This window comes from Platalea leucorodia (assembly GCF_965183815.1).
Source record: "Platalea leucorodia genome assembly, chromosome: 1".
Taxonomy (NCBI): domain Eukaryota; kingdom Metazoa; phylum Chordata; class Aves; order Pelecaniformes; family Threskiornithidae; genus Platalea; species Platalea leucorodia.
The window spans coordinates 162217969-162244397 of NC_138823.1; the positions used below are offsets into that span (position 1 = coordinate 162217969).

The following is a 26429-nucleotide window of genomic DNA, read 5'->3' on the forward strand; positions in this document are numbered from 1 at the left end:
AGGCGCCCGCGCCGCCGCGGGCGGGCCGGCAGGGGGCGCTGTGGCGCAGCGCGGCGCCGGGGTTCCCCTCCCGCCCCGCCGCCATGGCGGCCTTCCCCCGCCACCGCCGCTTTCTGGGCGGCTTCGTCTGCGGGGCAGCGGCGGGCGCCGCCGCGTCTTGCTGGGCTGCGTGGCGGCTCCTCCGCAGCCAGAGCCAGCCGGAGCTGGTGCCTGGGCGAGCCCTGCCGCAGGGTAAGAGCCGCGGGCAGAGGGGAGGCCGGGCGCGGCGGCCCCCTGGCTCCGCGGGGCGGGAGCGGCGGCGCCTCAGCGAGGCGGGAGCGGCGGCGCCTCAGCGCGGCCCCGATCCCCACAGACCCCCCCAGCACCCCCTAAACCCGCTCCCTCCCCTCAGAGCAGCCTTCTCCCCGCTGCCTCCGTACTGGGGTGCCCACGGCGGGCCGGGAGGGCGGGGAGTTCCCCGAGTACCTGCGCCGGGCTGAGGGGGGAGCAGGTTATGTGGGGATGCCGGGCTGTAACTTGCATTAAAAACGCAGCTTCCCTTGCTGACACCGAAATGTCGGTGACACGCGAGGAAAGTGCTTTCCTGTGGCTACCACGGTGGCTGCAAATGTCCCGTGTTGCAGTGGGGAGCAGTTGCCCTGCGTGATCTGGTAATGTCCGCGTAATATATACGCACATATTTATATATATATGTTTACTTTTAAACACGCAGTTCAGGTCAGGCCATAACTAAATTTCAGCTGTATCTTCCCCTGGGCTTCCCTGGGGAGACGAGGCCAGCACGAGGGGTGGCTGTGTGCAGGGGTGCAAGGCCTGGGGAAGGGGCTGTCGGGGGGGACCAGGGCCTGGTGGGAATGAATGGCTTTCTCTGCAGCCTGAAGGCTTTAAAAGTATCAAAGTATTGGAAAGCACAGGAAGAGGTGCTCCAAAAACGTAAGTTGCTGTTGAACAGATGGTTGGAGGATGAGGAAGTCGGTAAGACAGCTGTAAATATTCCTCCATGAGGAAAAATGTTCCTTGCAAAAAAAAAAAAAAATCTGAAAGTGAAGCTTTCATTCATTCAGCAGAGTGCAAGTGTTCCCGGTGAGGGCAGGACTCACTCTTGTGCTGAACTCGTACATCTCAGTTTGAGAGGAGGAGTGCGGTTTCCAGCTCTGAAAGGTGAAATGTGTGTGTTGATCTCCTGTGTCTGTAACTCCTTGTTGCCTGATTTGTCCCTAAATATCTGGTAGCTTTTCTTCTGAAGGCTGGCCCGGAGCGATTGCTAGGTAGATGTGTGTAGGCATTTGAGTGAATGAGTTAGCCGTAGCGTTGAGATCCTCATGTGAGGACACGATGAAAAGCACAGCTTTTTTGGTAGAAGGGAGTTTCACTGGATAGCTCTCTTAATATTTTTTTTGGTCTTAATTGTGGCAGTAACCTCAAGTAGTTCCCTATACGGTATGTTTACATCCACGGAGATGCTTTTCTTACTGTCTTGTTTCTGATCACATTTCATCTTTGGATGGCTTTCTGTTTATTTTTCTCCTTAGAACCAGTAGAAGAGTCTCTGCTGGAAAAATATGGCTTCCCTGAAGCTGGAACAGAGACCAGATGTTACACAAATCATGCACTGTCTTATGACCAGGCAAAACGCGTGCCTAGATGGGTGATTGAACATATTTCAAAACAGAAGACACTGGGTATGTAGGTATTTATTTTCTTACATTTATGGCACCCAGAATGGGCTTTGCAGTTCACAGAAGGTGGACCCAGGAGCAGTCAGGAAGAAAAATCCTATAGTGATCTCTAGGTATGGATTTTTCCACCCATTCACCATGCGACCGGAGGCAGCAGGCCTCAGGGTAGATGTCAGTTTCATGGCAGTGCTAAGGCTGATGTTGGGGGTGATTTAAAAGAGATCTGTCACTGCAGGTTGGCAGGCCTCTCTAGTATTTTTTCTCTTGTTGGGACTAGCCTGGTACTGAACGTACAACATCCTGAGGCCTGCAAGTCACGCTTGGCCCAAGGGCTGAGCATGAAAGGGAGGAATGAAGAAGAACTAGAGCTACTGTCCGTGAGAAATTTCTGTTATGAATATATGAAAGAGTCTGTAAGCACCAGATCAATATAGCTGTGTCAGTGTAAACACTGTAAGTCTTGTTTCAGGAGGGAAGCTTAACTTACCACTTTTAAACATGAATGGAGAGAAGATGAAAACCTGAAAATTAAACTTTTCTTAACCTGATTCACACCTGCAAAGTTCGGTATTATTGCTCAAGCGCATAAAAATTGCTCTTACTTCCTTAGCTTGTGTAGTTAGTTCCGTCGGCCAATTTATGTCAGTTTACGTACTGCCCCATACGTGTGAATGCTTGTGGAGTCAGCGCCTTTAGTGGCCAGACTGTTTCACCTACAGATCTTAAAGAGGTTTGCTCAGAATGGGGAGAAAAGATGAACGTCCATTTCTGAGATAAAAATGGAGCAAAGGGCATCAACAGTTGTAATTGTTCAAAGCGAGATAGGGCATACCTACCCACTGCAGCCATGATTTACTTTAATGCACTTCTGTTGTATTTTCTGATGTGCATTATCTAATACCCTGTTCTTTATGCAAGACAGAGGCTTAGTGATTCTTTTGCTGTCAGTCGTGAGTGAAATATAAGTGGTATACAGTCATTGTAAATTAAGTTTGTAGCATTAGTTCAGTTTTTATAAGGCAAATTATTAGTAATGGAGATAACTGTATAATTGTAAAGTGTTTTATGAACGCAGTAGCCCTTGAAATATATCTTAATCACTGTCTTCAAATTACCTTTCAAAATTAAAAGCGTGATCCTGAAAATATTTATAACCAACCCTTAAGTAGCATCGTTGATTCCACTTCTTTCTGAGAAGAAAGCAGTAATTCCCGGCTTACTTTCAAGTGGGTCTTAACAGCTGAATTGTTAAAATGTTTTCCAAATGATGAGATACAGCTAACCTGCGAGTTGAAATTAAGCATCTTGAGGCATTCAGCTCTGATTTATGCCTGATAACTACTCTAATTGAGATTTGAGGCGGAACTGTGTTGTTCAGGGAAGGTCACAAAGACCTTTCATGTATTGGAGTTTTGAAACCATGTGATGTAAAAAAAATTATTTTATTGATAAGAACTTACTTGTTTAAAAAACATGGTGGAAAGAAATTAGCTTTACATGTAAATGAGATGTACAAATCTGATTACAGAAGAAATTATCTGTTTTTATCAAAGCAGTGAACAGAGAATAAATGAGGATCTGTTTTCCATTTTTCAAGTTTAATTGATAAATTACACTTTGTCTTAAATACTGAGATCAAATATGGTTTTTTAAAAATAAGAATTCCGATGTTTTGCACACTGATAAACTTGTCAGTGTTGCTTCCTAAGCATCAGTCCTGTGTTAAAGTATCATGTGACGTGCTTTACCAAAAAAGAAAAGTGAAGCTCCTTCCTTCTACCTGCACTGCATAAAGATGCTCTGACCACCTCTCTGTTTTGACATCATCTCTATGGACCTATGCACAGATGGTCAGCAAAGAAGAGGAAATTCCTTGCAGGCACTGGTTTCCAAGAGATGCATTATCCATATGCATGCTGATTTTCCACCCCTTCCCTTCTTCCTTGTGGTCCTCGCATGTTCTTGGGTTCTTCAGAGAGCTGCCAAGTGGAGAGTGTGCACCACACTTTGTTGTCGGTACGGAGCCCAAGGAAGCATAGGGTGCATATGCGCTCAGTGATAATATTGACGTGACAAAAGAGCCAGAGTGCCTGCAGTGTGTGTGTGTCTATGCAGAGTCAGCTATAGAAGAAAGAATAATTTTAATAACTAGCAGTGATCACGATTGAAAATTGCCCCTCACGTTGTACTGCAACAGGAAGTGCTTTATAAAGTGCCAAGTTTGAGGAAAATTCTCTCTGATGTGTACAGGCCCTGATTCATGCTTAAATGAAAAGAGACTATACACAGGTCCTGTGTATTCCATCTGTGAAATTATGCCTAAGATGACACCCTGAATTTTATAAAGAAAATTCGGTATGCTGTAGATACTTTGAATTATATTGTCATTTGGGAAAAAAAATGTGAACAACAGTGATGGTGCTCTAAGCCATTTATTTTCCAGCTCTGTTGACCCATTGCACAGGCACAGCTGAGTCAGCCCTTGCATGTGCCTCCACTGCTTCTCCGGAGTGCCTTCCTGGATGTTCTTGGGTCCCAGGCCATTCCCTAAGACAGATGGTGTTTTATTGGAGGTTGTCAGTGCCAGAATAATTCATGCACGTCTCTTCTGGCCATCACTTTTCCAAGGAAGCAGTCAGTGTTTGGGATGAATTGGTCTCAAAGTTGCAGCCCACTCAGAGTAATTTCTTTTCCGAGGAGCTGACTGGGACTTTACACAGTGAAAGGACACAAATACAAGTGTATGGCCAGTAAATGTGGGAAGAAGGCACAGGCTCCCCAGCAAAGACAGCAGCTTAGAGTGGGCTGCCATCTCTGCAACAGTTAAGTTAGCTCCCCCCACAACTCTCCCCCCAAAATGTTTTTGTCTACCAGAAGACTTTAGGCCTAGTCATTTTTGTGCACAATTCCCAAATGTCTGGAAAGGCAGAAGGGGAATCTTGGAAAGGAGCACGAGAGCTCTGCACTTATTTCTGTGCCCATGAAGAACAAATGACTTAAGACTTTCTCTTGAATGGGTTTATTATTTTAGTAAGTGTAACTTTATCAAGATACACCCATTCCACTTCCAGGCTAGACTTGGAAAAAGAAGAAATACTTGTAGTGGCTCAAACATAAAAAATGGAATTGCAGCTGGTGAAGATCTGTATATCTTCATTGTCCTAAAACATGAATCTGTACTGGTTTATATCTTCAGTAATCTTGCCTTTAATATTAATCTGCATTTATGATAAGGCAGAAGTATTTTGGTTTTGTTTTTTCTCTATAAAACAGTAAGCATGTTAGAATTTTGAGCGTATAGTCGGGAAAGAATTTAGAACTAGAGCACAGATATTTAAGCAGGATTATTCTTTTTTATGGTTGAGGAGAAAAATACCCAGTTGAGATTAATGTGTTGAATCCCTAAGCATGGGTCCTTTGGCAAGATATGACAGAACCAGTTCTTTTTGTCTTTTTGTTGTGATGGTTTAACGATAACCTAACAATTTAGTGTGTTATTCCTCAGGCAATGCAGACCGAAGGCACTGTAAATTCAAACCAGATCCTAACATCCCTCTAATGTTTAGTGCTGTCAATGAAGACTACCTTGGCAGCGGATGGTCACGAGGACACATGGCACCAGCAGGAGATAACAAATTTTCAACAGTAGGATTTTTTTTCTTTCTTTTTAATTTGTGTTTACCAGTCAGAAAGGGTCAAAAGACCCTTAAAAGTAATGTGTAATATTCCTTTTGCAGTTTGTTTTGGGATGGAACATGGTCTCATTATTGATGCACAGACCTGGAATCGGAGTTACAAGGTCTGTTCCTGACTGAGCACTGTAGGATGCTCTCACAGTCTGCTTCAGGCATCTAAATCAGGCACATCCTCTGGTGACACGCCTCTCTTAATTAAATCACACCTGGATTAACTTGTTTGGCAGAGATGGTGTGAGTCTATCTTGCGCTGTATAGTGTTAAGCAAGTCTTCTCAGCCTCTTGTATGTCACGTTGTCAGCCTGTAAAAAGAAGATGATAACCTTCACCAAACAAACCTCAAAAGTGTCTTCCGAAGCGCAGTTAAAGGGAGACAGGGAACGATGACTTCATTCTGGCCAACAGGTGCTGAGATGTTTAAGGCTAGATCAGGCAGAGCAAAGATGCTGTTAAGTACTGTTCTGTATTGGCAAGGGGATTGCCTGGATGATTTAAAAAGGCTTTTTCCTTTCTGGCAATGTGTATGAGGTAAATTAGAACCTTCTTTTGCCATAGTTCTTTCAGTCTATAAAATGTCTTCACCTGCCATTTATTTGAGCTGTAAGAAAAGCATGCCCTAATGCCTTGGCTGACTAACAAAGCAGCCTTGGATTTATTGGATCCTCTTGTGAAATGTGCCTAATGCAGCAATTTGTCAATTAAGAAGCAGTTTGAATTTGTATTTCTGCCAGGCAGAATAGTATGCAGTGGGGCAGAGTGACAGCGCAGTGGCATGCAGTGGATGAAAGAACCGTATGATTTCTACTGGAAGTGTCTTCGTGGTTATTTGTGGTATCGGGATTTTTTGCTGGTGAGCTGTCTGTGCAGAGAGATCCTGGACCTGGCTTGAAATGCAGTGAGATGACGCAATCTTTCAAATACAGGACTATAATGATTTAATTTCACAGTTTAATTAGTGCAGGTAGTGTTTGCTCATTATCCTAAGGAGCCCCTTCACTTTGAAGAAGTAGTATATGAAAAATATTGACAAGTACAGGACCTATGAAGATTACGGGTTAAATCTTGAAAATTTTTTCTCCTGTATTTCCCTGCATATGCGTAGTTTTTCAGCGCCAGGTCCTTCACATGTGGAGATATGTGGGCTTCAGCTCAGAGAGGTTTATGACACTTTTTAAAGATAAAATTAAGCAGATAAGTAGTTGTTTGACCATTATGGTCTCATAAATCATTTCCTCGCCTGCATGTTATGTATTTGTAAAATATTGATGAATATTTTTAATAAAACCTTTTCTTGTAAGGGAAAAAAGAAGCTAGCCATTAGGCAGTCAAATAATTGAAAAGCATGGGTGAAAGCATCCTTCCCATTCAGAAAGAAGAGTAGCTAGTTGCTTCCAAAGACATTACAAAACTGACACGGGGTGACACAGTAATTCCTGTGCCTCTAGAATTGGACATTCTTGTGCTATGTTTCTGTCAAAAAAAAAAAAAAAAAGATACATTTTGCAAGGTTTGCACCTCAGTTATGCAACTCTTAATCTAAAATCATTTTGTAGATGTTCTGACTCAGGTTTTGTCTGACCTTGTATGTTGGTAATGTTAAGACTAAACTAGAAATGGATTCTGAACCAAAAACTTCTAAAATGTGTTTTCAGCTTGTAAATGTTTCAGTGAAATTACGTTATTTTCTTTCTCTATGCAGAGAGCTATGGCCGAAACGTTTTATCTGTCTAACATCGTGCCTCAGAATTATGAAAATAATGCTGGGTTTTGGAACAGGTGAGAAATTACTTGTACGTAAACTAAGTGAAAAATATTAGGCAGTGGCATAAATCAAAGATGCTATATTTATAAAACCTCTTCACATCAAAGTATTCTAGAGCACTTTATAGGCTGTCTGTAGAGATCATAGCAACGTTCTCTGAAATGAAAAGCACCTCAGTACTCACAGTGCAAAAACAGTATAACGACTACTTTAGTTCTTTATTCAATCAAACTGTAGAGGACATTTATTTAGAACAGATAAAATTACTTCTTCTGGCTGATGTGGGTAAAGGTACCAGGCTCTTGTCTTTAAGGAAGATTCAGTAGAAGCAAGGAAAGGGTTTAGATCTTGCTCTAACATCTCTTCCTCAAAAAAGCACTTCCAGTGTGAGAGTATTCACGTCTCTGTATGTGGACATTGGTTCACTTTGAATTGGAGAACTGAGTGCTCCCCACTGAGTCGTGACTACTTCAGGTCTTAGGTGTTTCTTCAAGTGCTGGCTTCCAAGTAGCAGTCAGGTAGGTTCTCTGTCACTTGTGAACACTGGCTGGATTGGCTTTGAGGTGAAGTGAGTGGTTGATAAATTTAAACTTTCTTTACGTAGGATTTTTATGCTTTCCTTCCTTTGAGCAGAGAAAAACATTAATAAAAGCATTCATCCAGTGCTTCTTGCGTAGGACTTACAGAATGTTAAGACTCAGAAACAGGAGGGGCAAATGATGAATATCACAAGGTTCGCTCAAGGGAAGGTTAGCAAAATTATGTACAGTATTGTACTAAGTCTATCAAAAACGCATCATCATTCAACTACACACTGCTTTCCAGTTTTACAAGACTGCATATAAAATCATATGAGCCATTCAGTAAGGTTATACAGTTTTATAGACAAATAAAATGCTATAATGTTTTAAGAGATTTTTTTTTGTATTGTTTTAGTACCTCAAGTACTTGAGCATAAAATTTCCTTATACCAAAGCTAGGCATTTGTGCCAATCAAAGCTTGGAAACCCTCTTTATTTCCCTTGAGCAGGAACTCTGCCTAATCAGGAAATCATGGGGAGTGTTTGAAAATTTCCCCTGGCACTGTCAGTCCCGCAATTTAAGCAGCTGTTATCACTTTCTCCCAACCCCAGCACCCTGTCCCTACAGCTTAAATACATGAACAAGGTATTTGTGCCACTTGTTTTGTCAGTCACTTGTTTAATGATAAATAGTTATAAGGACACCATGTTTCACGTGTGTTGTATTCCTTCCTGGCTTCAGTACTCTCTTCCTTTCTCTTTTTTTAACTGCTTCCTTCTTGAGTTGTCATCTTTGGTGAGGTAGACAATACAGCTTAGTCAGTTTAACAATCTGTTGTTTTTTAAAGTGGTGTTCGCCCTCCAGCTGTGTGTTTTTGCTGCTTTCCCAGTTCCAGCTCTGGTACTAGCCTGACTGCGGCGAGTCAATTCCATTTGCTAACCCAGTTAAACTGATTCACATTTTGTTTTGCTTGGTTATGTTTCTGCCAGATTAGAAAATTGGATCAACTGGTGAGATGAGTGCCAGAGCCGAGACGGAAGATGGAGTAGGACTGTTCAGCTGGGGCAGACAAGGGGAGCAGTAGGAAAGGGGAGAGCAGGACTGCATCTTTCAGCAAGCTATTAGATAGTAAGCTATTAGATTGGTTCAGTGGTGTGCTCTAACTGCACCTTAGTATTTATTCCTCATTCTCTTCCCACCAACATGCATGCTTCTTTCTTTCCTGATGTTTAACTGTCGTTTTTTGTCTTGTTTTGAGTGCGATTTCGTGGTCACTGTAATCTGATATCTGCCCCTCCTGCCGCCTAAAGCGGTTTGCTCCCTAGCTGCATTTATTCCCATTGTTTCCTTATGCCAGGTGGTGTTTGTATTACCATGCCTCGAGACAGCCTGAGGAGCTGAGCCGCTTCGAAGCAAAGCTGACAACAGCAGGAAAAAAAATTAACTTGTGGTCAATGCTTTGGCGCATCACATGGCAGCTCACTATTACTAAAGAAGAAAGGGGTCATTCCTCCTAATTCTGATTCACGGGGTTCATTCCTGCTAAATCTGATTTGTGTGAGCTGATTTAACTCACTAACCCAGCACAAAAAAAAAGACTGGTTTTGTTCAGGGTTATTGACAGATGAAGGGTGCTAAAGGTGGCCCAAGGGAGAAGTACGAGGAAGAGGGGTGAGACAGAGAAGGGGGTGAAACCTCCCCCTTTCAGAGGCAGCCAGATTAGCTGGGCTCCTCTGTCTCATGTTCTAGTCTGTTTGTCCATTTGAGTGAAGTGCAGCTCTGACTTTAGTGAAGGACCGTTGGGTGCTCACTGTATGGGATTTCTGTAACACTTAAGGTGTTAGATCAAAGATGGGCTGTAATCTTTTGTTTTATGTAAAATAGGCATGATCCTGAAACCTTCTTATTTGGAGAAATATTTTATGCTGTAAACTGAATCAATTAGTTTAAGAAGCAAAAATAATGTTAGTATTTCTGGAGTTACTACTTTAAACAGTTTTATATAAAAAACCAATAAGTAGACTTTGTGCGAATGGCATGGAGAAACTTTCCTAAGTACTTTGAGCTACGGAAAGAGCTGTCCGTTGCAGGACATTGATTCCTTGGGGAGGAACATACAAATCCAGTAATGTGGTAAAACTTTTAGAAGTAAAAATGCCACAACTCGCTGTTTAAAACAAGTATTTTACTAATCCCAAGTGACCATCAACAGTATCTTTCTAGTGTCAAGTGTGGGAGTAAGTAGAGAACTCAAATTTTCAGGACAGGTGGTAAGGCTACAGAAACCATTTTCAAATGTGTGTGCAAGCACATGCCTATCTGTAAATAAGTGAACCTGGGACAAGTGGGGAGTATGACTTGGGCTTGTCTTTTACCTTCTGTGGCTTGGGAGTCAGTCACATGAGTTTGGAAAAACGCTCCCAAACTGTCTGTAGTTCATCTTGCCCTTTGCAGTATGTTTCAAAGATCATGTTAAGTTTTCCCAGCTGACTTTACCCTATCTGACAAATATGTTCCAGAATGGAAATGTATTGTCGGGAATTGACTGAGAGATTTGAGGATGTTTGGGTAGTTTCTGGACCTTTGACCTTGCCTCAAACAAATGATGATGGAAAGAAGAGTGTTACTTACCAGGTATGTATATATGTTGCTGGGTTAACAGTGCAGCGGTAATACTTTATTTATTTAAAATTGATACTGTAGCTTGATAAACAAAGTTCAACATGCTAGTACATGCAAAATGTATGAAATGTCCAATACTAGCTGGGACAAGTTCAGTACAGATGTTATGTCTTGCCTACACATGAAGAAGTATAATTTTAAAACAATTCGTTTTATTTACAATCAGAAATCTATTAAATGTCTCTTCACATTCTGCAGTAACACTGTTTTCTGACTTCTATAACACATGACAGTATCTAAGCAGAGAGTTAGTGGGTTTTGCTGATGTGTAGGCATCTATTCAATCATTTATTGATATATTTTAGAAACAGTGCAATACAAAGGTAACATGGGCTTCTCAGAACTATGTAGGGTATCGGAATGCCTGTGCTCCATTAATTTCGAAAGCAGTTTGCTGGTATCCCGTATGCATCACCTAGATGAGGCCTTCAGCTGAGATTCTGAGCATACCAAAGTCAATTGACAGACTTCATTCAAGTTCAGTAGGTTTTAGGTGAATGCAGTGTAATCACTGGTCCATGGTACTGGTACCCTCTCTTCTTCTTTTGGTCCCCCATTTTTGTTATCTGCTTAAAATACTCTGAAGATTTAGGATTGATCCTGCACCGTCTCTAGAAACTGTGACTGACAGACAGATAGGAAAGGCTATCAAGTTGAGAGGTGAATTTGTTGTTGCTTATCCTGACTTCCTCTTTGTAAGCATGTGTTTAGACATCTGTAGGATCTGAGCGTAGTAAGATATTCAAGGGAGGGAGTGTTACCTTCTGCCCTTACTGTAATGAGATATTATTGCTGTTTTCAGTTGCTAGATGAAAGCTAGCATAATGCAAATAATAAATGCTGTATTTTGCACCTCTTGAAAAAACACTTTTCCTTGAAAATAAGTACTTGGATCAACTGCAGCTTCAGCTCGTGAGTGATTCAGCTGTCCAGCTAGTTCTCTGAGGAGCAATGAATGAGCTTGCTATAAACAAGCCTCTGTTTCAGAGGGATATGAGAGACACAAAAGAGAGAGATGTTCAGCTTTCAGCGCTGGCTTGTTCAGCAGTAAGATTTAGGCACTATTTCTCCATTATAAATACACAGCTGATTTCCATTTGATTGAACTTGGCACTCAGTCACGATAGAATGTAATTTTTTCCTGTTGGCTTTTACTTTTTTACTTCTTTAAAAACCGTCCCTTATGTCCCCACCCGCACATGTCTATAACCTTGACTGTGACGAAATCACAGCTTTGGGTTTGGGTTTGTTGTTCTGTTTTTCCAAACAGTCATATATTACGCATATGAAAATGCAGTAATAATAATTTATCTTTTTCATGTTCAGTGGCAGTTCCAAACTTCAGCTCTCCCACATCTTTGTGAGGAAGGTGACAACTGAGCTCATTTTCAAGGGGATACGGAAGCCGTGGTTAAGGGATATGACCGATGCCACATGATAAGTTAGTGGCAAAGCCAGCTTTAGACTGGCAGTGGTTCCTTGCCACCCAAAGGGAGAGTGCTGACTTCGCTGTTGCCCATTATGCTTTCCAGTCCTTTCCCTTGTCTGCCAGCGCTGATGACTGTCAGATCCTTCCACAAGATGCTGAATTACCCAATGCAATAGAAAACCATCCATGCTGGACTCTTTATTTGCTTACTGGGCTTCTTTTTTACTGCCGTAGAAAGATAGAGCAGCACACAGAGGAGTCCAGCACTTACTGGTGACAGCATGAGATATGTCCAAAAGCACGTAGCTGGGAGCAGGAGGGAAACGTTCCCTTTCAACAGTGTCGAGCTGAGCGTTTGGCTTACTGTCATGCAGAATGGTACCCTAAGAGTTCTCCAGGCTTGCACATAGCTTTCTGGAGTTTGCCTCCTTGTAGCTGTCAGGATATTGCATTTATTTTTTATCCCTAAAAATATATATTTGTCTTACATTGCAAAGAATTAAAAATCGTGAGCTGACTTGAACATTTTATAACTGAAAATTATTTTCCAAGAAGCAGTTGAATCATCTATCATCAACTGCATCTTTCAACTGCTTCACTTTAATCTTGGTCATATTTTTCTAGTTTTTCACTAGAGAAAGTGTTTACTTAGAAGAGGAAGATTACATTTTCTGAAAAATTATTTTGGCTCTCTATTTTGGTTTTGAAATGTAAATTTTACTCTTCCACAGGTAAAAATAAGAACAGGCACTGCATCTTACTGCTTTTATTCAAGTAACTTGATACCAGGATACGGTGATGGAATAATAGTGGCACAAAGTGTCCATGCTGCTTTGATTATCATATCGTTCCGTTCTTTGGTGCCAAGATGTCTTCGTCATCTTTGGGTTTGATGACAACTCTGGTCTTTTATGAATGTTTTATCAGTTTTGGTCTTAATATAAACTATGAAGTGAAGTTCAGTGTGAGACTGAAAACGGTGGAATGATGGTATTGACGCTTTCATTTCACTATTTGGCCACATTTGTAAATCCCTTACTTAGCTTCCTAGGATGAGATTCGCTATGTAAATTGATTTGTATTTAAGCGGTAGTTAAGTACAGATAGTGCTGTCTACAGGTGGGGAAAGTTAAATGTTGATTTTGGCAGGTTTTTTTGTTTTGTTTTAAATACTAAATTATTTGATTTGGGGCTTCTTTGGGTACACTCCTAAGTATAAATAAATACAGGCTGAGAATTGTTTTGTTATTTTGAAATCTCTTTATGGCATAAGTTCTTGTGCTTGCCATTGAAGTTGTCCTTTGGGGAGAGAGACTTCAGAGTGGAGTGGTATGTTGTTGTTTTTTTTTTTTCTTTTCTTCTTACATCAACACGTACACTTAGAAGAGGGAACACAACCTGTCAAAGCACTGGAGAGAAGTTCTTTTCAGACTGATACCTTGGATATAATTGCAGTCATTGCCATTGATTTTCGCAGTCTGGGATTCTGCCCCTAAACGAAGAACGCTAAGAGTTGGCAGCTGAATGAGAAGGGAAGGTACCTCTTAGCTGTCTTTCGGAGTGAACTCCGCTAGGTTCAAACAAGTGACTTAGAAATGAAAGGCTTTTAGTCCTCATTGTTTGGGCTTATGAAGCTGATGTGAGGTGTCCTTTTTCTTTGTATGTGCTGTTTAAGAAGTGCTGTAGTATACACAATAGTGCTGAAACTCGCAACCTGTAATCTGACAATGTGACTGTTAAGGCTGAGCTCCTTTCTAATGTTTTTCTTCTCCTCTGAGACTAGAACTGTGGAAAAAAAAGAAAACACAGAAGTACTACAGTGAATATGTCTGCATTGATTTGTTTCAGATCCTCTCTTCAATCTCAGCTTCCTTGTTTTTGGCTAAAGGAGTAGTGAAATGTGTATCTGTGGCTTTACAGGCTGGTGTTTTTCTCATCAGACGTCCAAAAAGGTTATTTTTAGATCACTATAGAGGAAAAACAGAGCATCGGTCATGGCATTGTTCCCAGTTCATGCTTGGACTCTGGTACCATTTGCTGTTTAATTCCAGAAAGGGAATTAACCTTGAACTCCTTAGATGCCAGCATTGTTCTATCTATTGGCTGAACTTGTTGTATCCTCAGATATGTTCTGTCATTTCATCTGTCTCCAGCGGAGGCTTTTATTGCAAAGAGTAGATTGATGACTGTGCTTGGTATCTGAAAAACATATTTTGAGAATATATGTAAAGTAGAATGCCAACAGGAAAAATCTGTTCTGTGTCATTGGAGAGGCAGATGCAAATTTTTCATCTTTGTCCAGATCAAATCAAAATGACATTGTCTTGTTTTATACATTACTGTTCTCCAGTGACTGTCACTTTAGTGGTTTTCCTCTGTTGGCAGATTCGGAGTTTGAAATACAACTTTTGCAGTAATTCTACTGCGTCATGCTCAATGCTCCACCCTTCTTATTCCCAATGCCATTGTAGTAAATACTAATTTAAGAAGAATTGGCTATGGTTGGCGAACGAAACTACAGTTTAGATAACATTTTGTTTGTTGTTTGAAGACGACATTTTTCTGTACTTTTTAGTGATACACTGTGTTCATCCTGGAATCACGTCTGCTGTTTAATTTTCAAAACTGAATGACTAGGCTGGGCCAGACATGCACAATAACTGTACCAGAAGATACACTTACTTGTCGTCTAGTTCCATGGCAAATAAGTACCCGGGAAACAAATTGCACCTCTCAAATATAAGACGGTGCTTTATGGTTTTTCCCAGTCAATTTTCAGTAGTAGTAGAGGTTTTCTCCTAGCCAGGATACTATGGGGAAGGAATCCTTGCTAAAGGAGGGAATAAACCTGGAGACTGTTACTGTTTGTTGACTGCTCCAAATGGTCTCAAGGCTACACAGGCAACTAATGGATCTAGGTCGATTATACATGTCCCATAAAACTTAGGTTCAAAGGGCTAGATCTTAGATCAGCTGGTTGAAACGCCTAGAGCTCTGTCAGCCCTAAATTTAGACATGATGTACAAACGAAAATAATAGGCACTGGTTTAAGATTGGAGGAGAAGAGGCACCAAAGGTGCAGGATAGATTTATGGGGTTGCTTTTATTTAGCACTGTACCCATCCCGAAGGTTCTTTTATTATAGGAAGAGTGGTGATAGGGACTGTGGTGGATTCAGTGTTAAGTAACCTAAATGGATTCTGTGGAAGTAGTAGTCTGTCATCATGTAAGTGCAGTATCATAATGCGTATACACACCCTCTTTATTAAAAAAAAAAAGGGGGGTTGGGATGTCTGTCTTCTAATGCCGTAACTATGTATTCAGGCACAGCTTTTTTTTTTACCATCTCTTTTTTTTTTCTTTTCTTTCTTTTTTAGAATTGCCGAATGATTTGGCAATAGCAATCAGACCAGCCATAACAAATTAAATTTTCCTGAAGTACATACCTTTGCATTTTGGAGTGCTTGGCTGTGCAGTGTTGTTGCAGATTGTTACTATGATTTTATCTGTAGCATTTTCTATTTTCTGTATTGCTAGGTCTGCCTTCACACCCCTCAGTTCTTCTCAATGCCATCTGACGGAGTTCTCTCAGATAGTTGGGGAAAAAACACTATCAGCAGAATCAGTGCCGCCTAACACAAATCTGGAAGGAACTGGAATGAAGGCAGTTAATGCTGTCACAATGATCAAGTAAATAAAATTATACTGATAGCAAAGGGAATTTTTTATACTGCCAGAAAGTCTGTTTCTATACAGAATTTAGTATCAAATTATAATAAAGCTCTGTATTGTCAAACCTGGGGTCATATCAGCGGGAATGATACTATCTACAGTAAAATATCTGATGGGCCCGGTCAGTGTCATGCCTCAAGTTACAGCTAAAACAAAACAAATGCCTATTCAGAGAAAGCTACAGTCTTATTTTGGGTGACAGGAATGATGTCCTTGAATTCTGTCCATCAAGAAGTGTGGCAGAAGTCTTAATTTTGTTATCGCCAGACACAGGTGGAAGTCGTTACATAAAGAATTGTGTGTGTGCTTGTTTTTGGTCAGTTCTGGTTTGCAGTATGGCTTTGTTCTAAACTCTGGTTATTATACAAAGACAGACAGGGAAGAAACGGTTACTGGAGTGTAGAGGGTATTTCTGGAGCTATCACTTTAACGTACTTCATAATGGTACCCTCTGATGCAAGGACTCTTCAGTGTGTGCTGGCAGTTAAGTCATGATTGAATGTGATTTCTGTTTACCAGGTTTTAAGAGAATCTCAGATAATTGCCAATCCAGAGCTGGCTCTCACTGATGAAAGGCTCTTCCTTTCTGCTAATTCTCTTCGCAGTTGATTTTCATTTTCTAGTCACTAGGTGGCAAAATACTACTTTTAGATTCATGAGTCCTTTCTTTTAAAAATTATTCCTACCCTTTCAGAAGAAGATAATTTTCTTACCACCTTGGGAAGCTGCAACAAGTCCAGTATAAAATGAAAATACGGTAACATTTGTGTATGTTTTAAAATTTCTAGTAAGAGTAAGACTGCTCTTTTCTTCTAGTATCATCTCAAGTGTTCCTTATATATTCCTTTTCACCTGTTTATGTAAGAATGGAGTTTTCTTTCTCATTAACTCCAAACTGTCATTTTTAGGGATTGCTTTGCCCTGCATTTATCTGGCTACCACCATGAAGGTGACATTAGTTAATGCCATATGGTTAAATTTGCCCTAGATGCCACTAGCAAATGTCTTCATTATTTATTGTGACACTTAAGCACTCCACAAATATTATCAAATTTGTCCTTCCTCCAATTTTAAGAACTACAGCCTAGAACAGTTTAATGATTTGGCCAAAATCATGAGGCAAGCCAAGCTTAAGACAAATCACCATCCGGTGACTTAGCTATGAGACCGAATTTATCAAAGCTCACTGAGTTTTCTCTGTTTTAAGAAATCGTAATGCTTCTGCCCTTATCTTTATCTGTCCCTGTGAGCTCTTTAAGTTTGTATAATTGCTTACCAACACGTTTGTTGTTTTAGCAATATGTAAACATCTCTAAATGTCAGGAATTGCACACATTTTAATAGCCCGTCCTCATGACAGCTGTCCACGTTTAATTGGGCATTGAGGAGTGTAACAAATTTATACACACTTGTGGAATGTCAATAACAATGTCAATAATAATAAAAAACAGTAAACGCTGTGCTGAAAATGACATTATCATAATGTTGCATTATTAGACAACACCAGATCAGTCGTAGGGCTTCAGCCAGCACCAGATCACCAAAGAAAACAAGAGCAAAGCAAAAGTGAAAGGAATAAGCAGCTGCAAAAAGTTAGGGCAATGAACATTTTTATGTTGAACTGAGACAGACAGCAAAGAGAAATAGTATCTGAAATTTCACATTGGTTTCCCAAATAATGATGGGAAAGGAATATTTTTAATGCTATAAAAAGAAGGCTTTTAGCTTGAGTGCTTTTTTTTTTTTTTTGCTATTATGAGGCTGTTGAAAATTTGAAAGCTTAAGCAAAATTTTATAGGAATAGCAAAATGGAAGTTTTCAAAGGATGACACCAAATTTTACCTTGTGGCCTGTTATCAACATAGTGTGAAAGCGTGTGGGACAGCAGTGATTTTCCATAGGCCATTGCTGTATTTTCTTGCTTGTATTAGCGCATGAGTTTTATTTTGAATCACAGATACTATTAAAAAATGTTGCTCTTTTCCAGCTGGGGCAGATAGCTGTTTCAAGCATTGATTGCTGAAAGATCATCTGCTGCCTGTGGATAGACTAGCACAAATCAAAGTTAACATCTGTGCGTGGATAATCTTAACCCATTTTCTGTTCTGTTACAATAGGAGCATATGCTATCTGCCTCTGTTAGGCATGCATTGAGATAAATGGGATGGTGCAGATCAGAGGAGTGATTCAGATTGCTGTAGTTAGGTAGGAAAATCCTCTAGGTGGCAATAGGAAATGAATTGTTGAGTTTGTTTTTCCTGCCTGTTGCTTCTGTTGTTTTTCCTACCTGTCGCTTCTGTTGTTTTTCCTACCTATTGCTTCTGTTGCAAACTTCACTTCTGCAGAATCACGCTTTACTTCTTTCTCTGGCTGTTGAACTGTGCGTGGGGGGCAACTCTACGGAAACGTTTGTCTGCAGCTTCTGTATCTACTCCCGTAAAAAAGCAAATTGTGGTATGTTACAGAGCATAATGATGGAAATACTATGTCATGCTCCAGAATTGCATTTCCTTTTTTAACAGAAATCATTGAGTCACACTGGCTCCGTAAATTATCGGTGCATGGTTCACATAAGCGTTAAACTGCAGAAAAAAACATATATATTCTTTGTCATGCATATTTGCTCTGTCAGAGAAATGGGGCACCCTCCTTTGATGGTATTCTCCAGCAGAATGAGCTGGGGATAGAACTTTTATGCCGCTAAGGAAAGGACACTTGTGGATTCTGGCCGTTTGGCAGGCTGAAGTTTGTTTTAATCACTGTAACAATATTAGAACTCAGTGAAGTAATTACAGAAGTAGTTTACTGCTATTCAGAGGACTAGTATAAAGCCTGAGCACTATTCTAAGTTTTATTTAAATCCTCAAAAGAGAGCTTACGTGGAACTGAAGTGGTACATAAATTACACGTATGGCCATTGCCTGTTTCGAGTTGAGTTGTATTTAGAACTACATTTCTCAAAAGGCCAACCCTTCCTTAATTTTGAACTAGTCCTCTTTTTCCTTCTTTCCTTTCCTCCTTCATAGGGGCATGTACTATGCATAAACATGCATTATTTTGCATAGAATGTATATATTTGCATAATATTACATAAGCACAGTGTCTGTTTTCCTTAACACCCACTTCAGGCATTCAGCATTTCCATTTCATACCTAACTATTCTATGTGCAGCTCTATTCATTCCCCAGCCTTTCTATCCACCCACTCAGTCCTTAGACTCAGTCCCCTGTTCCCTCCGCTAGCTCACACAACACGCATTCACCTGTTTGGTTTAGATATGCCATATACCCCCTAATTGGAGATACTTGTAGCAGCTCCATCTGCATGTTCACCCTTCCTCTAGTCTTTTATACAACAAGGATGCTGGTATGTGTATGTGTGTGGGTGGTGGTGAGAAGGGGAAGGAGCCGAGCTGAGGAGGACCTGATATGCATACATGTATTTATAGTGGGGAAAAAAGTATGTGAAGAGGCCTGGAAAAGGCAGTGCAGGCCATACTGCACAGGAACGCTGCAGGTCAGGAGATCGTTGGCCCAGGGAGAATCTGGGGAGCAGGGTTTAGTCTCACTACTGCCTTCTCTCAGGAGGCTACAGCAGCTTCGGGGCGCAGTGCAGCTGTGCACAGCCTCTTCCTTCTCTTCCACCCTGCCCTAGGAGTGCGCAGGATGGCAGCGCAGGCTCTGCAAGCTCCCTGCTCCAGGGGGGAGAAGGAACTCCAGCCTTCTGCCTTCAGCAGTGTCAGTCACTGCCTGCGCTCGGGTGAATGTGGAAATGTGGACCCCCTCCTCTCCCCCTCAGGGCTTTTCATGCTTCTTGGCTTCCTCCTCGCCACCAACACACTGCAGGTACTCCCTGGTTCAAGTGCCACCTATCTCAAACAGGTTAAACTCCCAACACCGTTCATGTTGTAATTCTATTTTAACCCACCAGATATAAGTGTGTTGATGCGTAGTTTTTAGTATATTTTAAAATTACCTGTGCATCAGTCAGTTTTGATTATTTACGCAGTTGATGCTGAGGAGCTGTAACTCTGGTTTCACCCACACTGAATGCTAAATGCAAAGTGCTTTGACACTCAGGAGCTCTAATTTCCCTATCAAGACATCTGTTGTCGTTGAAAGGGAAAGCAGATTTGGCATAAGGCATTTATTTATTGCTTACCAGTTTCAGTGACTGTTAGATGTCTAGGCAGAGCTTTATTTAGGAGGAGGTTGGTGGCATAAGCAAGATCATTTTTCTAAAAAAAAAAACCAAACCAAACCACAACAAAAAAAGTTTAAACTACAGAAAAGCCTAGTATAGGGAAGGGGAGGAAAATACTCCGTAACAGAGTAAAGAAATCTAAGAGGACGTGTTTGCCAGAGACAGTAGTAACGTTACTACTACATGATTGTACAAAGCGTGAAAAAGCTTTATCAGAAGTTTCCCTTTCTCCAAAAGGTACTTTCTCTGGTTTTGGTCTAACCAGTAAAGACTGGTCACTTAAGAAACTGGCAACAGAGGTAGAAGACACACTTCAAGCACTGAAAGAATTCATAACTGAAATTAGTTAACTATTGGAATAGACTGATGTGAACCTTGGTTCATTAGCCACAGGCAAAGTTTAGTTTTAAAAACATATTTTCTTTTGCAGAAGTGCTGAATACTCTCTGAATAAAGCATACATAGGAAATGTTTCTTTTGTGATTGAGTTATACTGAATATATGAGTGGATAAAGCATGTCTGAACTGATATACTGTATTAGTTTGTAAAATACTTTCCATTAATGTGATCCATTGTGGCAGTGAAATAAATACCTGCTTTCTCTGAAATTGTATTTTAACTCTATCTAACAAAAGCTGTCAAAAAATCAAAATAAGCAGTCTTTGCTTTTGCAGGTATTACAAATACTGGAAATAGGACCAAATTACTGGATTTTAGGTATAAAACAAGATGCCTTTGTAGTTTTTGTAGGGCGTCTGCATCTTTTCCTTCTGTTACCGTTAGAATAAAACTACAAATTTTAGAAGTGTAGTTGTACAGAAGGGTTATGCAAAACTCAGATTTTCCATGTGTGAGCCTGTTATACTTTGTTGGCACGGCAGGTTCAGTTCAGATATATTGAAGAAAAAAAAGCCTAATGCAGTGCATGCATGAGCATCACTTTTTGAATACTGGCGAGATTACATTTATCATCAGTAGGTATATTCCCTTGGACTTATTCCTGACACAGGGTGGGGTGTCTGCTCTATACATATGTGTGTGAGCTTTTAACAGATTTCATGTGAATTCAGAGTCCTGATCCTCCCCTTCTGGTGTTTCAGTTAAATTCCTGGATCCTGGTCTGACACAGCAGAACACCCAACATGTACAAGCTCTTTAAGTTGAATCATAGTGAATTTATGGAAGAAATAGGTGCATATTCTTTAGAGAGACTTCTCTTCCAAGGTACTGAGTCACTGAACGTACTTCTTTATATCCAGGTCCTCTCAAAAAAATGCTTACTTAGGTAACGTAGCTTTTAAATACAGCTTGTGTATGGGTAATAGAGAGAGGAAAAATATCTGACAGAAGGTAAGTTAGAGTTGATTTGAAATGCATATTAAAAACCAGATGATTTGGAACCGTCAGGTCAGGAGCTCAGTGTAGAGCCACTGTTACTGAAAACAGCTTTCCAAGTGTGAACAATGTGATGCAGTACGAGAAAGGAGCTCTGCCATCCCTTCAAGTCAGCTACACTTACAGATCAGATCTGCACCAGGATTAGGGAGCTGGGGTCTTGGCTGACTCCCTCTTTCCAAATGTGGTTTTCAGATTTGGTTCCAGTTCAGTTTTAGCCATAACTGAAGTTGCATCCGCTTGGGAGATTTGAGTTCGTTCTTCTACCAGAGCTCCTTGTCACAGATCTTTACAAATATTTAGACAATTACTGACTAATCTTTTGACCTTTTGTCTGCGTCATTGTTCTTAACAGTATAATATAAAGCGTTACAGGAGAAAGGCAGAGAACCTTGTGGGAAAGTGTCCTACCAACAGTGGCCAAACAACCCTGCAGTAAAGTGTTCCTTGCCCTGCTGTTCCTGTTTGAGAGAGAGATTCAGGCATCGAATAACTCGCTCATTCCTGACCAGCTATACAGGGAGCTGCAATGAAATAGTGCTGTGGTGGGTTGACCTTGGCTGGATGCTGGGTGCCCACCAAGCTGCTCTATCACTCCCCTCCCCAGCGCGACGGGATCGGGGGGGAGAAAATAAGATAGAAAAAACTCGTGGGTCAAGATAAAGGCAGTTTAATACAGCAAAAGCAAAGGCCACATGCTGAAGCAAAGGAAAACAAACGGTTTATTCTCTACTTCCCATCAGCAGGCAATGTCCAGCCACTTCCCGGGAAGTAGGGCTTTAGTACACATAGCGATTGCTCTGGAATGCAGATGTTGTAATAACAAATGCCCTCCGTCTTCCTCCTTTCTCTTAGCTTTTATTGCTGAGCAGCCATCATATGGTAGGGGATATCCCCTTGGTCGGTTTGGGTCAGCTCTCCTGGCTATGTCCCCTCCCAAGATCTTGCCCACCCTCAGCCTCCTGGTGAAGGGGGAATGTTGGAGAGGCAGCCTTAGTGCTGCGGGAGCACTGCTCAGCAGCAGCCAAAGCACTGGTGTGTTATCGGCGCCTTTCCAGCCACCAATCCAAAGCACAGCACTGTGAGGGCTGCTATGGGGAAAATTAACTCCATCTCAGCCAGACCCAGTACAGGTGCTTTCCACCTCAGCTTCTAGTTTGATAACATTGCACATGATTTTGACGTGTACTTACGTGCTGTGGCTCCTCTTTAGAGGTAGTAGGGTTAGTCTCAACTTACGTTTCTTTTTCCCTTCAACTGATAAGATCTGTATCTGTAACATAACTTTCCTTTTGACAGGTAATCGGAAAGGATGATGTAGCTGTGCCATCCCACCTATACAAGGTGATCCTTGCCAGACGGAGCAGAACGTCTACAGAGCCCTTGGTACTGGGGGCTTTTGTGGTGCCAAACGATCCCATAGGCTTCAGTCACCAGCTGACTGAGTTCCAAGTAAATATTGAAGATCTGGAAAAAATGTCAGGTTTAGTTTTCTTCCCCCAGGTGGACAAAACCAAAGATGTTAAAAATATTTGTGAGGTGGATACCTGTAAACTGATGGGCTTCAAGGAATTTACATTGTACATCACTGCTCGAAAAGTGCAGAGTGCCCGTACGTTGCACCGGCTGGAGAAAGCCATGTCGGAGTTAAAGGAGGCAGGAATTGAGCCTGATGAATATCTCCGAAAGCTTCACAAGAAGAAGGAAGAAGAACTGCAGGAAAAACAAGTAGCAGCTAGAGAGGGGAAAGCTGGCTGAACACTTGTTTGGGAAGATGTGTGGGGTTTTGTACTTTGAAAGGGGAGCTGAAGGCAAACACAAAGGCCAGGGTTCTGTGAATTATCCTTTTTTGAATTGTGAAAACAATAAAGAAACATTTGGAAGCTGATGGGTTTGCAGTAACGTTCATTCTCGTGTAACGTGATGCGCACACATGGTTTGCCGCAGTACTTAGATATGGGAAATGAAAATGACCCCTTTCTGGCATGAATAGATTACTGCACCTCCAGAAAAGGCTTTGTGCTATTTTCCAAGCGAGACGTCAGACTTGGGGTTTGTATGGAATCCCTTCTAGGAATATTATAAAAATAGACAGTAGACACCTTGGGAGTATAACTGGAACATGTTGCAACGTAATTCCCCTGCAAATGTCTTTTGGTATGATGCTGTAGAAGCAATGGTACTTTCTGGGCTTTTTAAAAATTAAATTAATTTAGAAATATTTCATTTAACACTCGTTTATTAGAGACCTGTTAGACGCAATCTGAATCCCTTACAGTCTTTACTTAGTTGTGTTAACCAAACCAGACTGTCTCTTACCTCTCCTGACCCTGTCTGCTTTGGATACTTCAGCATGTCAGTAGCTGTCAGCTGGTGTCTTTTGCAGCGGACTTCTTCCATCCGTGTATAATTGTGCAATTTTTAAAAAAAAAAACAATAGAAGCAGAGTTTACACAAGTTGCTACCAGTGTAGATTGGGTCTTCGTAAATTAGTGAAAGCTTACTATTTCACCTCTACGTTTGGATAAACGTGGTTTCTTGCATATTGTTTGATTTGAGAGGTGAGCACCGCTTGCTTTTTGTTTCTGGTAGTCACTCACTGGCTTTTTTTCCCAGCATCGGTCTTTGGTCTATAAACTACGCACCAAAACTTCTCCGTGAAAGCAGAAGATTGACTAAAAATGGATTTCCAGTTGTGTTTCAGCAGCAACCGAAGTTGCTCAGATTTACATCTGCTTGGGAGATGTAAGGAAATTATTTTTTTTCATTAGTTTTGTACTTCATTTGTGTATACATCTTGAACTTCAGACGTAAGTTAGTGCGACTTGTATCCTCTGAGATTTTTCATCTGGAAAGAAAGAAGAAAAACTGGAAATATTTAGATTTTTTTTTTTTTTAATAGTAAGAATCTGTATAAATTTGGAGTTGAGCCACAAAAACACCTTCAGTAGTTTTAATGTGAGAGTTAATAGTTTCTGAGAAGGGTTGGGTGGTGCCAGGCTGAATGGGGCTGTTTTCCTGAAGGATGAATCAGGAGCATTATTTGGATGTTGTGAATCATCGGCTGGATGTTCTAGAAGCTGTAAAGTTTCCTTCACCTCGGTTCAGTTGCAGTATCCAAAAGCAGATCGCTTTATAAAGCAGTTATGGTTCCCAGGACGCTTTTGTGTTTGCCAAGAACGTATTTACAAAATCCAGACATTTAAAACCAGAGAAATGTGACTAGCTAAAGACATCATAAAAGCTTACTGCCCACGTAAATTAGAGAGAAATTGGGTGAAATCCTGACAAAACGTTTGCTCATTTCAATTTTAGCCTAGAATTTTGGTTGTTAATCCTATCAAATGTAACAAAACCAGCGAACCGCAAAACAAGCAGCCACCTCTCCCTTTGCAGAACGTGGGAGCCGTCGGCGTGTGTTGCCTGGAATAACGAAGTGCCAGATACTTCACGTGCCTCCTGATGGTCTTGGGTCTGCTTCGCTGGAGTCCAAGCAGCCTGGTGGCACTGCGGTGGTGTCACCCTTCGGAAAAGGTACCTCGTCTTTCCTCTTTGCATTGTCTTTCTCTTTTCCCCGTTATTGGAATTCTTCATGTTTTTCCATTCAGCCTTCCACCTTCCTTTCCCCCTTGATCCTTTCAGCTGAGAGGTCACCGATCTCTCCTGCAGTGCTCACACCTTTTACGGATGGCTGAAACGGATCGCAGTGCTGCAGGTACCCGTCCGTCTGGCAAAAACCCCGTGTTGGGACGGCACCAGTTGCATGCGAGGAACTCCGGGTGTCTTCCCTTTCTGCTGACAGCTTGCCATTACGACAACAGCAGAAGTGCTGAGCGTGACTCTCCTGCGGAGGCTCGCTACGGAGACCAGCTGCTCCCTACTCGGTACCTCCTCGGGCCTTACGTGCCTCCTTGCATTCCTGCAAGCCCCAATTACCATAATTTTCATGCCTAGTGGCTTACCGCATAGACTCGACTCCCCATATAATTTTCGGCTCTGTTTGAGCATGGTCGGTGTTCCTCAGCTCCCCTTGGAGGGCGGCAGCAGGTGGTGAACGGTGAAACCACTTCCAGCGCTGGGCTGTGCCGATGAGTACATTCACCTGCTCGTCTTCTGCTGGTTTCCTCATCTGAAGTAACTGTGGAGTCTAGCATATAGCAAAAAAAAATGTTCTTTCTTTACAATAGGAAATATAAAACAAATAATAGCAAGGGGGTGAGGCTTTACACACTTGTTTAAGCCACCTCTGTAAGTAATTGCCTCAAGATCCTTCATGAGAACTGTGCTCGTGTCCGTGCCCGTCTGCCATTCCTGTTGCACACTTCATCACTTCCCTGCGTGCATCTGGACTGACAATACGGACCTCTGTCCTGCAGCTAAGCAGCAGGAGTCCTGGAAATGCAGAAGTCTATGCTTTGTCCCTCCACTGGTCTAACGTTTGTTTTTAAAGCTAAATAACCGAATCGCCAGGGGAGGTGATGGCTATGCTGTCCACAGCCCGATACCGTGATTTTCTGATATTCCCATGACTGTCTGCTCTTGATTGTTACTGCTAGCCTTGACTCAGGGTGTAAGTGATGGTAAATAGGAGGCAGAGGGGGCTGCGGGGGAGAGCCGCCGCTGTGCTCAAGGGCTCTCGGCAGCTGCCTTCACCCCGCTTCGGGCCGGGTGCTGTTTTGGGCTGCAGCCCCCCCGGCTCCGCTCGGTGCACTTGTGGTATTTGGCCTTTTGAGGGCAGACTGTTTCCACAGTGTCAGCCTTGGTGGCCAAAAATGATGGGGAATATGAATCAAATGTCTCTGGCCCGTAGTATCTGTCTTTCTGCTTGTGATAGTAAGACAATATACCCATTTAAAACAAATTGTTGTTTCTAGCATTATATTGACAGCAGTGCAGAATGAAGCTAATGATTTTTCCTAGATAAGGGTTTTCACACTCATGTTTGGAAGTGCCTTTAAATTGACCACCCAAGTTGTGTATCTTCTCCGAAGACAATTTTGACTTCAGCTTCTTCATGAATCTCATTCTAGGTGAGGATTTAACCCTGTACTGATGTCTTGTGATGCTGTTGTTTCCATCTGTAAACACAACCTGGCGGGGGGAGGGATGTAAAGTTCTGCTTTTTATTTTTGTGTGGTTCGTTCACTTTAGAGCATGGTTTTGCAATTTTCAGTTTGTCCTGTAGTAGTAAAGATGGGTCACATTAGCTAGTTGTGCTGAGTGCTGCACTAATCTGTGGAGAAACAGCCCCTGTCCTGAAAAAGTAACACGTATTGGATATGGCAGGCAACAACGGGAAGGGGAGAAGCTACACACCCAGAAATGTGAG

The 26429-nt window shown here is 41.7% G+C and overlaps 1 protein-coding gene across 2 annotated transcripts; it reads left to right on the plus strand.

Moving 5' to 3' along the window:
• Positions 1–72: 72 nt before the first annotated feature.
• EXOG (exo/endonuclease G) lies at positions 73–22981 on the plus strand. Of its 2 annotated transcripts, none has more exons than XM_082305729.1 (6): positions 73–231; positions 1533–1682; positions 5185–5324; positions 7074–7150; positions 10178–10292; positions 22400–22981. In XM_082305729.1, exons 1-6 carry the CDS (start codon positions 84–86, stop codon positions 22856–22858), a joined length of 1089 nt encoding a protein of 362 aa, XP_082161855.1. In that variant the 5' UTR covers positions 73–83; the 3' UTR covers positions 22859–22981. The 2 variants fall into 2 exon arrangements, with proteins under 2 accessions (XP_082161855.1, XP_082161856.1); XM_082305730.1 differs by lacking the exon at positions 73–231 and adding an exon at positions 3527–3695 and having other exon boundaries at positions 1601–1682.
• Positions 22982–26429: the final 3448 nt, after the last annotated feature.

Coding starts and splice junctions, on each gene's coding strand:
- EXOG (XM_082305729.1), top strand. CDS start 84: ATGGCGGCCTTCCCCCGCCACCGCCGCTTTCTGGGCGGCTTCGTCTGC. Junction 232..1,532: donor TGGGCGAGCCCTGCCGCAGG/GTAAGAGCCGCG, acceptor TTTTCTCCTTAG/AACCAGTAGAAGAGTCTCTG. Junction 1,683..5,184: donor TTCAAAACAGAAGACACTGG/GTATGTAGGTAT, acceptor GTTATTCCTCAG/GCAATGCAGACCGAAGGCAC.